The sequence below is a fragment of the Marmota monax genome, unplaced genomic scaffold, assembly GCF_021218885.2.
Source record: "Marmota monax isolate L192 unplaced genomic scaffold, Marmota_monax_Labrador192_F-V1.1 WCK01_AAM20220418_F8-fsc00008, whole genome shotgun sequence".
Classification (NCBI taxonomy): domain Eukaryota; kingdom Metazoa; phylum Chordata; class Mammalia; order Rodentia; family Sciuridae; genus Marmota; species Marmota monax.
The window spans coordinates 255,980-273,966 of NW_026694432.1; the positions used below are offsets into that span (position 1 = coordinate 255,980).

At 37.7% G+C, this 17,987-nt stretch overlaps 1 protein-coding gene across 2 annotated transcripts in view; it reads left to right on the forward strand.

The window, feature by feature from the left end:
* Faf1 (Fas associated factor 1) overlaps nucleotides 1–17,987 on the forward strand; it is a 287,958-nt gene that overhangs the window by 223,369 nt on the left and 46,602 nt on the right. For both annotated transcript variants that reach the window (XM_046468956.2, XM_058570760.1), the window contains exons 14-15: nucleotides 4,164–4,244; nucleotides 5,872–5,949. In XM_046468956.2, the coding sequence (XP_046324912.2) occupies nucleotides 4,164–4,244; nucleotides 5,872–5,949 (159 nt within the window). The remainder of the gene's footprint in view (nucleotides 1–4,163; nucleotides 4,245–5,871; nucleotides 5,950–17,987) is intronic.

Here is a 17,987-nt window from a genome sequence, read left to right on the forward strand (position 1 = left end):
GCAATGGAAAGATTGTCAGTCTGCTCTTTTTTTTTTTTTAAGAGACAGAGAGAGAGAGAATTTTAATATTTATTTTTTAGTTTCTCGGCGCATACAACATCTTTGTTTGTATGTGGTGCTGAGGATCGAACCTGGGCCGCACGCTGCCAGACGAGCGCGCTAACATTGGAGCCAGATCCCCAGCCCTGCTTTTTTTTTTTTTTTAATATTTTTTAGTTGTTGATAGACCTTTATTACTTATTTATTTATTCGTTCATTCATTCATTGATTTATATATGGTGCTGCGAATCAAACCCAGTGCCCCACACATGCCAGGCAAGTGCACTACCTCTGAGACAGCTACATGACCATAGCAACCACCTCCACCACCATATCATCATCTTCATTTAAGAAAATGAAAAGGGCAAAGCTAAGAATCAGTAGCTTCAGTTCTTAGTTGTTTATTCTCTGTCTCTGTTTTCACTGTTTTTTGAATGAAGTTGAGCAGATTGATTTAACCCTGCATTTCAGTGCTGTTGTCTTGGGTCTTGATTCTGCTTTGTGTTGACTACCTTCGAACCTAAGTCTCTCATTTCTGATCTTGCCTCTTCCTTTCAGTCTCTAACTCAGTGGATTTAGAGGACACCATACCCTATTATAATTGGCTTAAAATGTATGTAAATGCAGCTAATAAAGGGCTTACCATTCTCTGAAATCATATTAAGAGGAATTGTTATATAGTATTATGACAGAGGTTCCAGTGTCTATCTGCTCTGAACAAGGAATAGTTTGACAAAAGCCCCTAATGTTGCTTTCAGTAGTGTTCATATTTTTGCCAGATACAGTACAGCCTCTTGGGATACTGAGGCAGGAAAATCACAAGTTCAAGGCCAACCTTGGTAGTTTAGTGAGACTTTTTCTCAAAAAATAAAGAGCTGGGGATGTACAGTGATAAATCACCCTCGAATTCAATCCCCAGTACCCTAAAAATATTAGTTTTTATATTTATGTACTCAGGGCTTTTTTAAATGTTCACCTGTTGATGGTATCAATTAAGTAAATCAGAAAGAGATTCTCTGAAAATTTATTAATTTTTATTGGGGAATTGAATTGCAATGAAAATAAATATGCCATAGTAACCTTTGAGCATATTCAAAAAGGTTAGGTCAAGGAGAAATTTCTTAGCTCAAAATGAGGATGCCAGTCTGAGGTTGACAGACAGTAGCTGGTCAGATATCCTTGCAAAAGTATTTTTTTTTTAATAAAATTGTAGTAGCTTTTATGCAGGGTTGTGGTTCTGGCATTAATAATGCATTACTAATGTGGTTCTGGTAATTACTAATCGGCAATTGTGTGAGAAACTCTTCCTTCATAACCTCACAGCTTTTATTTATTTATTGTTTTGTTTTTACAAGCAAAACTATTTTTATTCTGATAACTTTCACAATGAACAGTTGGATTATTTCCTAGGTTTTGTCTGTTGTGTACATATTTTTGTATGAACGTGTGTACTCATTTGTCTTGGGTAACTAATTAATACTGAAATGACTAGGTCATATGATCGATATGTTGTTAACTTTTTTAAGAAACTGCCAGACTGATTTCCAAAGTAGTTGTAGTATTTAAAATAACATAAAATCTGAACACTTAACAATAGATCAGTAGACTTTATAACAAGTGTGACTGGGGTGGCATGTCCAAGAAGGATTTGTTGAGAGGGAAGGGAAGAGGAAGGGAGAAAAGAAGTGTAGGCAGGAAGGAAGTTAATTGGTCAGGAAGCCCTCTCACAATGGGTGCCACATTCTGGGGCAGAGATCTTATATTTAACAGACTTTAATATCTGCAACAGTCTGTTTTAAAACAAATCTGTTTACTTAGAATGCTTGTATTATAAATTGTATTTGTGCTTAAATGGCTTCCAGCTGTGATAGCTTATCCCTTTGTTGTATGTACATAGTATCATAACAAGTCATTACTGCCTAGCCAGTCAATTGCATTGACTCAGATGGGGCCACTTTATGGATGAGCTGAATCTTTTTCCTCCTTAAATTTTACTGCAAACAATAGATACTTTATGCCTGGAAAGATGATTCATTTATTCATTGTTACACTTGGGGATAGGATATAGCTTACTGGCAGAGTGTGTATTTTTAGCATGCTCTAGGCCCTGGGTTTAGTCCCCAGCACCAAAAAGGTAGGTGGGTATGTAGATTGATTCAATTTGTGTGTGGAATACAGAGGTATATAATATAGATGATTTCTATTTGTGGAGATTACAGTATCATGGGGAAAACACACCTTAAATAAATAATTATATGATAATTAATTGCAATTGTGATAAATGCTTTAAAGGAAAAGCAGAAAATGTGTTCTGAGATAAACCTAAACCAATTTGAAAAGTCTTAGGTCAGAAAAGTAAAGTCAAATTAAAATTTTAAGCATCTTAAATATTTCCCCATTTAAATATAGAAAGGTAAGATTACTTTCATAATTTGTTGATTGTATTCTAGAGATAGATTAATTTGAAAAGATGCATTATCCATAAAGGCAGAGGATCCTTAGAAGTTCAATTCTTTATTTTAATAGATGTCTAAAAAGAAAGACAATATTTACCCCCAAACACATAGCTTGCTACTGGCAGGGCTAGAACTCAAAACACAGGTCTGCTAGTCTTCTCTCTTCTATTACCTGAAAATAATTATCAAATATAGATCAACAATGGTCAAATGAACTACTAAGGAGCCACTCTATATAAATTGTGTTTGGGGTGGGGAAATGAGTTCATAGAGTAATACATTAGGCAAATACAGATAAACACAGAAAAACAAAAATATTCCTTAGCAGTTTGATTGTATCTAGTCATAGTAAAACCTTGGTTAATAGACCCAAATGAAAGATAATCAGTTGAAATTAGTGAAATGTACTTAAAGAAAAATGCTCCTACAACTTTAAAATGTAAATACTAAGTGCTAAATATGTCTCTAATAAGATGCTTTTAAAATTCATTTTTATTCATGTATATTATTTGACATATAAATTGTTCTGACTGCTTTGTAGCCTGAGTGATCTCTAAGGTTAAACATGGTTCTGGATATTTTATTACCAAATATAATTTCCCCAATATACCCTTATACCCTTTCATCATATATAGTATAACACTCAGCTTCAGGTTAGCAACATCTAATTCTTCCTGATTTTTTGTTTGAAAGACTGAGAATCAGTGAAATATTACAATTCTTAACAGAGCTTTTATTTTGAGACAGGGCCTCACTAAATTGCCTAGACTGGACTAGAACTTGTCCTCTGCCTGCCTTAGCCTCCGAAGTGCCATTGTGCCCGACAAATTTCCAGTTTTATAGGTCAAAAATATTCAAATATTGATGACTTTACATGGTTCAACCTAATACACAATGACTAAAGGGAACCAACACTAATGTGGACAGGTGTGGGTATTTATTAAGTTTGAGTACAAGTATATTATTGGCTACACTGCTGAGCTTTACAAATGAGAAATTCTGTTAGTGAATTAAATTTTAATTTCATATGAAATCATGATTTAAATATAAGCAGATGGTATACTCACTTCAGAAGCTAAAATATTGAACAAGGTTTTCGAACTTAGGTAACTTCTGCTACTTGCACTTCATGAATATAAATGTAGTGGTAAAATACTTACTTGATGAGCAAAGTTTTAGTGCTGAGGTGTTGAATGAGGTTAACATAACAAGCATATTTTACTTTCATTCTTCCCAGTCCTTAGTCCCACTGATGAACAGTCTCTAAATTAATCTTAGAAAAAAATCAAAATAAGGGCAAAAAGGAACTAATAATTGTGCAAATGAACTAGTGCCAGATGCTTTGCTAGACAATTTCATATTGTTGCATTTAATTCTCACAATAACCCTAGAAGACAAATATTATGTCTATTTTACAATTAAGGAATACAGAGATCTAGAAAGGTTAAATAACTTACACAGGTCACACAGTTTATAAGTAGCAGAGCTAGAATTTAAACATCTTTACTATTTATTACCATATTACTCATTGTTTATTTATGTCTGGTACACCTAAAACATTCCTTATTTAATAATAAATTCATGCAGAAATAATACAAGGGGTTAACATCAGTTTTTTCCTTTAAAAAAATATAAAAACTCAGTTGACTCTTTTTTCTTTCTTTTAAGGATGAACGTGAAGCCAGAGAAAATGTGAAGAGAGAGCAAGATGAGGCCTATCGCCTTTCACTTGAGGCTGACAGAGCAAAGGTAGGTTTTGTCAAGGTACTTCTAGAATATAGATATACTTCTGGTCTTTGATTATCTGAATATCAGCCCTTTTATTACTTTTATCCGCCAAAATATTGGATTTACAATAGGGAGAGCTAGATTTAATAAAGAGAAAATATAATTCTATCCATAATCCTTAAAGCATGGTTCATTTAGACAAAATAAAGTTTGCCAGAATCATAAAAATAACAATAAGAATGAGCCTACAGTATTTTATTTATTATTTATTGGTCTGTCATACAGCCTAACAGTTTAAAAAAAATAATAACTCTAGGTGATTCTAATGTGTAGTCACTGTTAATGACACTGATTTGTTTAATCTTAGAAAAAAAATCAAAAATTTGATTTTCTTCTTCAGGACCTGCTACTGTATTGGGTTTTGAAAATGGAGTGGAAAATGTATAAGCCATAGTTTCTGCCCTCAAAGGAATACTGATAAATGTGGTTGATTAGATTAAGTCAATAACACAATAACACTAATAGCTGTAACATAAAACAAGGATCCTAAGTGCCATAAGAGAAGCACTGAGTTTTGAGAGAGTTCATTCATTGAGCAGGAGTTTCATTGGAAAAATTTTCCCAACCTTTTTGGATAACCAGAAAATGAGAATGTTCTCTGGAATATTTCATAGAAGTGATACAAGTAACTATACAGGGAAAGAAGAAATAATATAAGCTAGAACCCAGAAAGCATACACAATGGATAAAGGCTGATATGACTAGAGTTCAAGATTTGGGGACAAACTCAGAAAGTCAAGGGTCGCGTGTTTTCTCTCATATGTGGAAGCTAAAGAGGAGAAAGGGAAAGAAAGTAGAGACAGAGCTCATGAAAATCAAAGAGAGACCAGTAGAAGAAAGGGACCCAGAGGTGAGAGATGGGTTGCGAGGAGTGATACTGGCCAAATTATATCATTACACTGTGTACATGTACAAATAGGTAACAACAAATCCCATCATTGTGTATAACTATAATGTACCAATTTTTTAAAAAATGTAGAAAAAAAGAAAGATCTGGTGACAGGAGAGAGATCAGAAAAGGCCATAAAGGAAGATGAAAGAGAGGAAGGAAGGATCTTGAATGACACATTACCCAAAGTGCTCAAAGCATTACAGTAGGAACCTTTTATATCTGTTCTTATTCTGGAGAGAAGCACTGCTATTACCACTGTGTACCTCTGAATTTTGTTAAATAAGGCCTTTGAGTTTTGTTTTGGTTTTGGTTTTTTCCTTGTTTAAGGTAAACAAATATTAGCCAGGCACAGTGAAGCATGCCTGTAATCACAGATAGTCTGGAGGATGAGTCAAGAGGATTATAAATTCAAGGCTAGCTTGGGCAATTTAATGAGACCATGACTCAAAATAAAAATCAGAAAGGGCTATAGATGTAGTTTAATGGTAGAGCACTTGCCTAGCTTGTATGAGGCCCTGGGTTCAATCTCCAATAAATAAAATTTTATTTATTAAAAAAAAGAATATTTTATATATATATATATATATATATATATATATATATATATATATATATATATACATACACACACACACACACACACACATATACATATACATATATTACATGCTTGCTCCCCATCTATTTTATCAACAGAGGGAAGCTCATGAGAGAGAGATGGCAGAACAGTTTCGTTTGGAGCAGATTCGCAAAGAGCAAGAAGAGGAACGTGAGGTGCGGCATAATTTTAAGAAAAATTATTCAAAGCTGGGTTGTATTACTGTATTTGATACTAAGGCTGTTAACATTTCTTACAACTTATTTCTTTCTGCCTTTTCAGACTTATTTTAGAATGAAAGACCTTTCTTTATTCCTGATCTTTATATCTGTTCACATACTAGATTTATGGTTTTCTATTATCTTCAATTCTGTTTCCCTTTTGTTACCTAACAGATGCTTCCCATCCTTCCTGGATACTGTCTCACTCCAATAACATAAAGACTGTATTTTTTTTCCTTCCCTGTATTTGATGTTACCTATCAAAAGATATTGCGAGTTACTTATGCAGCATCTTGCAGATGTGTTTGGCTGATATTTTTTTTACTTTGAGTTTATGTCTGCATCAATGTAGAGAATTTTATATTCACTTGTTTTGGAAACATTTTTTGAATACTCAATACTTAGAGGATAGTGATGCAGACATGGGTTCTGCCCTTCAGGAGTTCATAGTCTTATAAAAAGAATTATAGTACTATTTGTAAAAGTTATGATAGATTTAGACCCAAGTGCAGTCAGAACAAAAAGAAGGGTGTCAAATGACCCTAAAATAGCTTTACAGAAAGGGATTTTCAAAACTTTTTTCTGGACATGAGATTAATTCAAGATTCATTTATAAAAAGAGGAAGCCATCAAATCAATTTTGGAAAAAATTGGAGATCCCTAACTGGGGCTGAGGAAAATCCCATTAGTCATCATTCTTGGTCAAAGGATGCTACATCACTTCATTTATTCTCTTTTTTTTTTAACCTATCTCATTTTTTTTTTTTAAGAGAGAGAGAAAGAGAGAATTTTTTAATTTTATTTTTTAGTTTTCGGTGGACACAACATCTTTATTTTTATTTTTATGTGGTGCTGAGGATAGAACCCAGCGCCCCGCACATGCCAGGCGAGCGCGCTACCGCTTGAGCCACATCCCCAGCCCTCTCACTTTTTTTTTTGAACAGGATAATAAAATGTTTTCTACCTACAAAACCAGATTACAAGCTAAGCACAGTAGCACATGCCTGTAATCCCAGTAACTTGGGAGGCTGAAGCAGAAGGATCACAAGTTCAAAACCAGGCTCAGCAATTTAGTGAACCCCTATCTCAAAATAAAAAGGGCTGGGGATGTGGCTCAGTGATAAAGAGCCCCTGGGTTCAGTCAATCCTCAATACAAAAAACAAAAAAGGGCAGATTATATTCTTGTACAGAAGATACAACATGTCTACAAGTAATAGCAAATCAAGGAGAAAGTATGCTAAATGATACAGGATATGCAAAAGCAAAATACCTGGGGATTTCAAGGGCATAAGAAAAATCCTTTACAGCTTTGATAATCAGACAACAAATGGAAGGAGTAATTTGAGCCTGGTCTTAAAAGATGATGAAATGTCACTGTTTGGAAATGAAAACTTATTTAATACTTAACACATATGTACAAGATGCCATGCCTACAAACCCTAGTTTCTGTGCTCTGAGGGCTAAAAATATTTTGTTGAGCCTCTTTTGTGTATCAAACTCTGCAAGCTGCTTTGCATACAGTTATTCATTAACCATTAAAACAAATACAAAGTTAGAAATTCTCCAAAAAAATGAGAAAACTGAAGCTCATTGAATTACACATGTAGACACCTAGGTCTTTATGACTACAACTCAAGCTCTTTCTCACACTACATTTTCAGTCCAAGGCCATAAATCATAATATGTGTCTGTAGGAGTTATATATGTAGAGTTTCGTGCAACTTTAGATAAGGAAGAGATTGGTCATTATCCTTTTAGGCTGTATTCCAGGAAATATAGATTAAAAATAGGATTCCTGCTCCTTTGTGCTCTGTTTCACACATGCTCACTCTCTCTTACTAGTATATCTTCAAGTATACTAACTGGCTAAAATGTCAAGAGTACACAATTAACTTTACATTCTGAATTTAGAGCCTGGTAATATATGTACTTTCTTCTGATGGACTTACATAAACTCTGTATGGGTTGAACCTCCCTAACCTGAAAATCTAAAATGCTCCAAAATCCAGTGCAAGTTTGAATAATACTGTGTACTCTGCCATCCCTCACCCAGGAGTCACAATTAAAGGCTGTTGTAAGTCCTGTCGTTAAGAAACTTTTGAGGGGCTGGGGATGTGGCTCAAGCGGTAGCACGCTCTCCTGGCATGCGTGCAGCCTGTGTTCGATGCTCAGCACCACATACAAAGATGTTGTGTCTGCCGAAAAATAAAAAATAAAAATATTAAAATTCTCTCTCTCTCTCTTTAAAAAAAAAAAAAAGAAAGAAACTTTTGAGGACTGGGGTTACAGCTCAGTGGTAGAGCACTTGCCTATCATGATCTCCAGTATTTCAAAGTCCTTTAGATAAATGAAGTATTGAATAGTCAAACCACTGTAGTCCCAGGGAAATTACTAAGTGATCAGCCTCATTTTGCTGTATGGTAACTTTTGGATTGTAGTTAGTAAAATGTAGAAAGCTTTCTTGATCTGGTTGTTAGCCATAAGGGAAAAGCTCTAAACTAATTCAAAGGAAAAACAAAGAAATTACAGCAAAAATCTTTTCTCTTTTACTCATTTATATATTTACTTTAATTCCTTCCAAAATCAGTTTCAAGTAACAAATATAAATATATGCAATTCAAAGGGATTTAAAAAAGAAGAATAGATATAGAAGTGAGGGTAAAGAAAAGCTAAAAGGAAGTTAAAGGAAGTGAAAGTGAATGGTAAGACTAAATGTTGACAATAGATAATCTAACCCAGGCGCCAGATGCATATAATAGGGTCTGTACATTTATTCAACATTAGCCACAAAATTTGTTCTATACTTCTCTTGGGCCAACACAAAGGAAAATATGATAGTTGAGAAGTTTTACTTCGTGTGTAATATTAAAGTCTGATAACTCAGAAGATCTCTTGATTTTTCTAACACTAAGCAATGTTTCTTGTTGGTGTCTGTTCAGGATCTTTGAATAGTATTGCCAGCCATAGCTATAATAACAAGTCTGTCTGACAGCTGCTTATACCTTTTAAAATATAAAGTCATAAGGCCAGAGCACAATTTAGTAAAGTCATCTTTGTAAAGGCCCAAATAATATATATGTATGGTAGGCCAGTTTAAGAAATGGAATTTACAGTAAGTAGTGCGATGTATGAACTACAGAGCATCCAAGAAATCCTTCCTGAATACTTTTTTTTTTTTTTTTTTTTTGCCACCAAATTTTGGGCAAGTAAAGAAAGTTTCAGCTAAAATTTTGACTCTCAGTTCTTTGATTCAGTGAGCGTTCAGCAGATATTTATCAATCTTATTCTACATGCAAACATTAAATCAACTGCTGTGGATATTTATTTAACTCACATTATGTTATGTATAAGTCAGTCAAGCCCTTGGAATGTTTTTTACTGTCTAAATATAATATAACTATCAGAAAAGATACTATGTTAGCCAGACACTATGGGGCAAGCCTATAATCCCAGCAGTTTGGAAGACTAAGGCAGAAGAATAACGAGCTCAAAACTAGCCTCAGTAATTTAGCAAGGCAACTTTGTGAGACCCTGTCTCTTAAGAAAATGTTGTTGTTGTTGTTGTTGTTGTTGTTTTTAAAGGACTGAGGATGTGACTTGTAGAATTATATATGTAAATTATACCCTAATTTTACAATGGAAAAAAAAATCATTGAGCAGCCTTCTCAGGGCCATATAAAAATCTAACCACTCCTGTATTTCCTCTTTAACTTCAACAGTTCTTCTTCTCCCCTCACTCATTCCATTCCAGCCACATTGACTGTCCTGCCGTTTTTCAAACAGCTTAGGAACAGGACCAAGGCTTTGGCACTTGTGACTCCTGCTTATTATTACACTTCTAGGTCTAAATGTCCATGTGGCTCTCTGTCCCCTTTAGGACTTTTTACTTACTGAGATTTACAGTATTTAAAAAGTGTACCCACCTCTCTCTTCTCCCAGCGTTCCCTGCTCTCCCCCCATAGTACTCATCACTGTGATGAGTCTTTCCCGTATGTGTTTTTGCTGTCTTTCTCCCCATCCTACTAGAATATAAACTCCATTTAAGCAGATTTTTTTTTATCTATTTCATTCACTGCTATTTTCCCATCATCTAGAATAATGCCTAACTCAAGGAAAGTGCTCACTAAGAATTCATGGAATTAATGAATGTTAGTTTTAGCCTATTTAACCCTAGAAAAACTGGGTCTATAAACTGTTATTTGGTATGTAGCTGTAGAAGCAAAGAGAATAGTGGAGTGGGTGGGTGGGTGTGTGGGGGGGGTGTGTTTATACATGTTTATGTGTAAGTAAATCAAGCCAATCTTTGATTCTTATTGTAAGAGATTGGTGTAAGTATACATTATCTTTTGTTTTTAAAAAATGAAATTGTGTAGAAACAAATAAGTCCAACATCAATTCATATTTTCTTATAGCAGATTTCCTTATTTTATCACAAACCTAAAATAATGCAAATAAAAAACTATATTTGTTGAGCAAACCAAATTGAAGTTTAACAATGATGTTTACTTTGACTGTTGTTTGAGTGTATGTGTCCTTTATGTCATTATTTTACAACAGTGTTTGCTTACATGAGGCCTTTTAGCCAGTGTGTTTGGAACTGGACCACTGGTATATTTTTATTCTTTTTGCCAGTAAAACTGATGGGTATTCAGATATCAAGGTTGCTAACTTACCTAATAAACCTTCATTGTTTTCCATATAGTGTGGTATATCCAAGGTCTGTTTTTCATTCTGGGGAAAAGCCCTGGAGACTGCTTACACTGAGGAGCAGATATTGTCTGCCCTATGAATGGAGTAATGAGCTACTGTTGTTTATTCTTCTGTAGTATAATTGGTTGAATTCAGACAATAATGTAGCATCTGTTGTTAATATTGTGTAGGGAAATGTCAAAATAGAAAGCAAGCAGACAGGTGGATTAAAGGGAGGGCAGGAGCGGAAATCAGGAAATACCAAATTAAGTTCTGGTTTAAAGTAGGTACAAAGTAATAATCATAATGGCAACAAGACCAACCACTGTGCTTTGTTGTTGTTAGTGTTCCATACAGCATGAGGTTGATACTGAGAATTTGTCACTGAATGCTGACCATGTGTCAGCACTTTGTGTTTTTAATTATTACTCTATTTTATAGGACTTTGTAAGAAAGTTGTTATTGACCTTGTTTCTTATATGAGGAAACCAAAGGTCATACAGACTGTCATTTGTCTAGTGGCTAGTATTTTGGTTATGTTCTTTCATACCTTAAAGCCTATGTTCCTAAACATACCATTGGATTGAACTAGGGTTTTTTAAAACCTCACTGTTAAAAATCAGGATAGTGATTGACTTTGAGGAAATTTAGCACCCAGAAAGGAGGCATGTTTTTGAGATACTTGATCACAGTGCTAGTTTTACAGGTATGTGGACTTTCTGAAAATTTTTCAAGTTCTATACTTAAGATTTGGGGACTTTTTCTCAAATATGTTATACTTTAATAAAATTTTAAAACAATTACAAAATATGTACCTGTGAACAAAAAAATAAAAAGATTAATATAATATTGATTTAAATTTTGCAAAAGGTCAAAAATACATACATTTAAATTTTATAAAAAGTTTAAAAATAAAGAATGAATGGTGCTGGATGCAGTGGTGCACTGTTATCCAAGCTATTAGGGAGCCCAAGACAGGATTACAAGTTTGAGGGCAGCATGGGCAATTGAGTAAGATACTATCTCAAGATAAAATAGAAAGAGCTGGGGAAGTAGCTCAGTGTTAGAACACTTGCCTAGCATATGTAGGGCCCTGGGTTCAATTCCAGTACTGCAATAATGGGGTGATAAAAAAGTTTGGAATTAGTGGTGATGGTTGCACAACACCATGAATATACTTAGTGCCACTGAATTGTACACTTAAAAATGGTTAAAATTATTGTTTAAGTTAATGGGTATAAATACTTAAATGATGAGAATGATTACTTATTGATGGTGACTTTAGAAAATCTAGGTTACTTTTAATGTTTTCCCTATTTAATCTTTGTTTTTCAGGGAATGTATATTACTCTTATAAGTAGGAAAAATGATTTTTAATCTCAAAGAACCAGTAGTGGTACTGATAGATGACCCCACTAATAGTATAGAAAATGTATATGACTAATCCTTCTAAGAGAGACTCATGGTTCACCCTTAAGGGACACATATGTTAATGCTATTGATGCTAGAAGGAGTCAGACATCAGAAAAAAGAGAATCAGGATGTTGACTTCTTTGTTACTAGAAGTAGAAGTCATGAGATTTCAGATTCTTTACACATTTATTAAACAAACACCTGTCATGTGCCTGTTACCATACAAAGCAGTTTTACATGCCTTATTTGAGTTAGCATGTTAATTATTCCCTCCATTACCAAATATATACTAAACACTTACTTTGTGCTATGCTATGTGCTTCTTAAAATAAGAAGACATACTCCCATGCCATAACAGAGCGGCAGGTCAATGGGAAAGCTAAACATTAGACAAGAATAGTATAATATAGTGAATGCTGTAGTAGACATGTTACAACTGACATTTAATTTTAATATATACACATCTATGTATATATTTATATATGTATATTTAGTATATATGCATGTATACATATCAAAATTTGGTTATTAATATATGACAGTGTTACTTAAGTAGATTAATATTTGAAATACTCACTTGAAACTCATTGTGACTCAAAATACCAATATTAGATAAATTTCCTTTCATACTATCAAACAAAAAAATGGCAGAAATGACTGGTTTAACTAACTGTCCTTTTAATTTTTAAATTATATTTCTTAATATTCTGGGCTTCAATTTTCCCCATTAAAAAAAAAATGAGAGCATAAGACTGTTTGGCCACTATAGCCCCTTCCTGGTGTGATATTCTGTGTATATCTTATCTCATAATAATAAACAACCATTCATTAAAGCCTGGTATGTGTCAAATGCTGTTAGTCAACTTTTTGTTACTGTGAGCAAAATATCTGGCAAGAACAACTTAGAAAAGCAAAAGTCTATTTTGGCTGATGGTTTCAGGATTTCAGTCTATGGTCTGCTGATTCCATTGGAATGGGCCTGAGGTGAAATCAAACTTCATGGCAAAAGGGCACAGTGGAGAAAAGCTGCTTAGCTTCTGCTAGCCAGGAAGCTGAGAGTGAGGGTGGAATCAGGGAGAAGCCAGAGAGACCTAATACAATCCCTCACAGAACACCCCCCATCAATCCCCTACTCATGGGTTTAATCTCCAATACATATACATTCATATGTATATATTTTTTATTACAGTATTTTGTAGATTCTTAAGTTATTTCTAATTAATAAATATGTTTTCTCAAATACGAAATCTCTCTCTCTTTTTTCTAACTCAGGATATGCTTTTATAATGACTTTGTTCTCAATTTTTCTTCTACTTGCTTTTTGGAAGAATTTTTCCCTGCCTTTTTGGTCTAACTCTTAATTTACTTCTTTTTCTTTCTTTCCTTTTTTAACTTTTTGGTTTTATTTATTTATTTATTTGAGGTGGGGTCTTGCTGTGTTACAGGGACTGGTTTTGAATGCCTGGGCTGAAGTGACCTACTCCTCCAGCTACCCCAGTAGTCCTTTCAAATTAGAATGGGCTGATTAGGTTACAGCTCTCATAATCTAATCAATTCACCTCTGGATATTCCTGCATTGACAAAGGAGCTTTTGGGGGCCCCCATACCAAACCATAACAGATACTTCGCTAAGAATTTTACATATATCATGTTTATAATTCCCATCTCTGTAATCCCCTCTAAGGTCAGTGGTATTAGTGCGTATTAGTAGGAAAATGACCTCTGAAGCATGGAAGAGATTAGCTTTCTCTGCACATTGCAGAAGTTTTTACTGCTTTTTAAAAAAATATTTTAATATTAGAATCAGCCAAATTAAGTGATACGGAAATTAAATAATTTCTTATCATACTCATCTGTGCAAACTGTTTTTCTGTTGGTTATTTTAGATGTTTTTAACAGAAAATACATTTATATAAGTAAAAAAATATATATAAAAAGACATATTCAGGAAATTATGTGTCCTTATCCATCCTGTTTCTTCCACTTTCTATGCATTACATTTTTTTCCATTTCTTTGTATTTGCTTGTATTTATTTTCTCCAAAGAACCAATTTATTTACTGACTATTTTTTTCTAATTCATTCCTTTATGCTTTTATAATTATTCTAAATTTTCCTTCCACTTGTTTATTTATTTATTTATTTATTCATTCATTCATTTGTACATTTTGGTGCTAGGGGCTGAACTCAGGGGTACTTAGCCACTTGTTTATTTTTGGAGGAACTTTTCCCAACCTTTTTAGTCTAATTCTTAATTTACTTTTTTTTTAAAATTTTTTACTTTTATTTGTGTGTGTGTGTGTGTGTGTGTGTTTAAAGAGAGAGAGAGAGAATTTTTTTAATATTTATATTTTAGTTTTTGGCGGACACAACATCTTTGTATGTGGTGCTGAGGATCAAACCCGGGCCGCATGCATGCCAGGCGAGCGTGCGATACCGCTTGAGCCACATCCCCAGCCCCTTATTTGTGTTTTTTTTTGAGGTAGGATCTTGCTGTGTTGTCCAGGCTGGTCTTGACCACCTGAGCTGAAGTGATCCTGCTTCCTCAGCCTCCTTCCGTCGCTGGGACTGCAGGCATATACTACTCATGCCCAGCTTATTTTCTCATTTTCAATATGAATTTGTTGTTGTTGTTGTTGTTGTTGTTGTTGTTGTTGTAGTGGGGATTGAACTCAGAGGCACTCAATCACTAAGCCACATCCCCAGCCCTATTTTGTATTTTATTTAGAGACTGGGTCTTACTGAGTTGCTTAGCGCCTTGCTTTTGCCAAGGCTGGCTTTGAACTCTCGATCCTCCTGTCTCAGCTTCCCAAGATTCCTGAGATTCCAGGCAGGCGCCACCACAAATTTTTTTTTAAATATTTATTTTTTAGTTGTAGGTGGACACACAATCTTTATTTCATTTCTGTGTGGTGCTGAGGATCGAACCCAGTGCCTCATGTGTGCTAGGCGAGTGCTCTACCACTGAGCCACAACCTCAGCCCCAACCACCATGAATTTTAAGGCTATAAATTTCCTCTGAGGACTGCTTCAGATGAATCCCACAGAGCCTAGCATGAAGTATTTCAACAATCATTGTTTTCTGTATATTGTACGGTTTTGATTTATACTTCATTTTTGAGATGTTTAAGAAAAAGATCGGCTCTCTCTTTCTGTGGACCCTTAAGGTCAGAGGAGCCGTCACAGCAACCCCAAAGAAAAAGGACACTAGGGAGAGAAGGAAGATGGCGGCGAGGGGAGTGCATTGTCCCCGTGTGCTGCTTCACTGTGTGGGAGTATGACAAGTCAGGACGGCTAAAGGATATCTTGTTAGAAATTTCCAGCAATAGTGGGGTGCTCCGGAACCTGGAGGAAGGATTTCCATCGCACGAGGATCGGCTACGGGAACTCAAACGCGAGAGGTTTGTCGCACGGAGGGTAACACTGCTTATTCAGCAAATCGCCCCGTGGCTAGAGTCTGCAGCGCACGCTGGGAAACGAGGAGATAGCGACGCAGGGATACAGCGCTGCAGTTTCTGCCAGCCGTGCAAGCACCGTACTCAGGGCTGAATTCTGGGTTCGAGACGGGGGAAGGAAGCGGTCCATCTCGGTTCTCCACACCGGTCAGACCACAGAGGAGGCCAGCAGCCACCATGTTGGAAAGCTGACGTCACCATACCTGTTTTCGACTGACCGCAGCTCACTCAGCCATAGAACAGGTAATTTCAGGCTGCAATTCGCCTGCGGCTTGCAGACAGATTGCTAGGGTTCAGTGCCTGGGTGCTTCTTAGAACCTGATTTCATCGGAGCGAACACCGAGCGCGGGGCGGCCGAGTTCCGGCTCCCCGAACCGCCCTAGCCCAGGGCTGCGGAGCCTGCGGAGGCTGCTTCTTGGACCCTGCTCCTATCAGAGCATACACCAAGCACTAAGCGGCCGAATTCCGGCTCCCGGAACTGAGCCCGCGGGGACTGCTTCTTGGAGCCTACACTTATAGGAGCTTACACCGAGCACGGAGCGGCTGAGTTCCAGCTCCCGGAACTTCCCTGGCCCGGGGCTAGGAGCCCACGGAAACTGCTTCTCGGTCCGGGTCCTGCTGAGGGCCGGTCAGGACTCACCCGTTGCTTTGGTTGCCCGGCAAGGGGAACGAAATGCTGCCATTCGCATAGGATACCAACATGGCAGAGATCTGATGTCATCAGAAAGCGGCGGAGGAGAGAACTTCATCAATACCAGTGGCAACATAAACAGTTGGTCTCCTGGTAGGGGGGGTGAGGCACAGACACCCGAGTCTCCTCAATTTGTCGTCGAGCCAGAGGGGAGGAGACGGGCCGCTGCCAGCGCCCGGAGCAGGCCCAGCGGCTCGCCAGCGTGCTGACCGCGTGACCCCAATTGGAGAGGGGGCGGAGCGGAGCCGCCACCCACACCCGCCAGGTGGGCAGACCCACGACCCAGTAGTACATGGGCGTGGTAGGAGGGGCAGGGCAGAGCCGCCCTTCGCGCTTGCAAGGTAAACAGACCTGTGACAGCCTGGCGGGTCAGGCCCAGTGGCCTGCCAGTGTGGTACACACGTCACCCCAACTCGAGTAGGGGCAGAGCAGATCCTTCTCCCACGCCCGGATCAGGCCCTGCCGGTGTGGTGGTCACGTGACCCCAATTGGAGTGGGGGTGGAGCGGAACCGCCACCCGTGCCTGCAGGGTGAGCAGACCAGTGATCAACCTGCAGATCAGGCCCAGGGGTCCGCAGGCGTGGTAGGAGGGGCAGGGCAGATCCGCCGCCCGCGCCTTCAAGGTAGGCAGACCTACAACAGACCGGTGGATCAGGCCCAGGAGCCTGCCGGCCTGGTACAAACACCACCCTAATTGGAGTAGTGACAGAGCAGAGTCGCCTCCCTTGCCAGGAACAGGCCCAGCGTCCTGCAGGCGGGGTAGTCACGACACCCCAATTGGAGTAGGGGCAGAGCAGAGCCTCCACCCGTGCCCGAAAGGTGGGCAGATCTGCGACCGACCAGCGGGACAGGCCCAGTGGCCTGCTGGTACGACAGACACGTCACCCCATTTGGAGTAGGGGCAGAGTAGAGCTGCCGCCTGCGCCTGCAGGGTAGGAAAACCTGCAACCGACCGGCGGATCAGGCCCGGTGGCCTGCCGGCGTGGTACACTCGTCACCCCAATTGGAGTAGGGGCAGAACAGAGCCGCCACCAGCTCCCAGAACAGGCCCAGTGACCTGCTGGCGTGGTAGCCACGACACCCCAATTGGAATAAGGAGAGAGCAGAGCCGCCGCCCGCACCTGCAGGACAGATACGCAAGCAGTATGAAAAGACAAGGAAAGAAAGGACCACAAGCAATGCAGGTCAACGCAACTTTAGAAGAGGTAACAGCTGCAGCAGATGGAATGTCAGATAAAGAATTCAGGATATACATGCTTCAGATGATCTGGAGTATCAAGGAAGACATTAAACAGCAAAATCAGACAATGAAAGATCACTTCGACAACGAATTACGCAAACAAATCCAGGAAGCAAAGGATCAACTATACAGGGAGATAGAGGTTATAAAAAACAAACAAACAGAAATCCTAGAAATGCAGGAAGCAATAAACCAACTTAAAAACTCAATGGAGAATACTACCAGCAGAGTAGAACACTTAGAAGATAGAACATCAGACAATGAAGACAAAGTATTTCAACTGGAAAAGAACATAGACAGCTCAGCAAGACTGTTAAGAAACCATGAGCAGAACATCCAAGAAATATGGGATAACATTAAGAGACCAAACTTAAGAGTCATTGGGATACAGGAAGGTACAGAGCTCCAAACCAAAGGAATGAGCAGTCTATTCAATGAAATAATACAAGAAAACTTCCCAGACTTGAAGAATGAGACAGAATCCCAAATCCTAGAAGCCTACAGG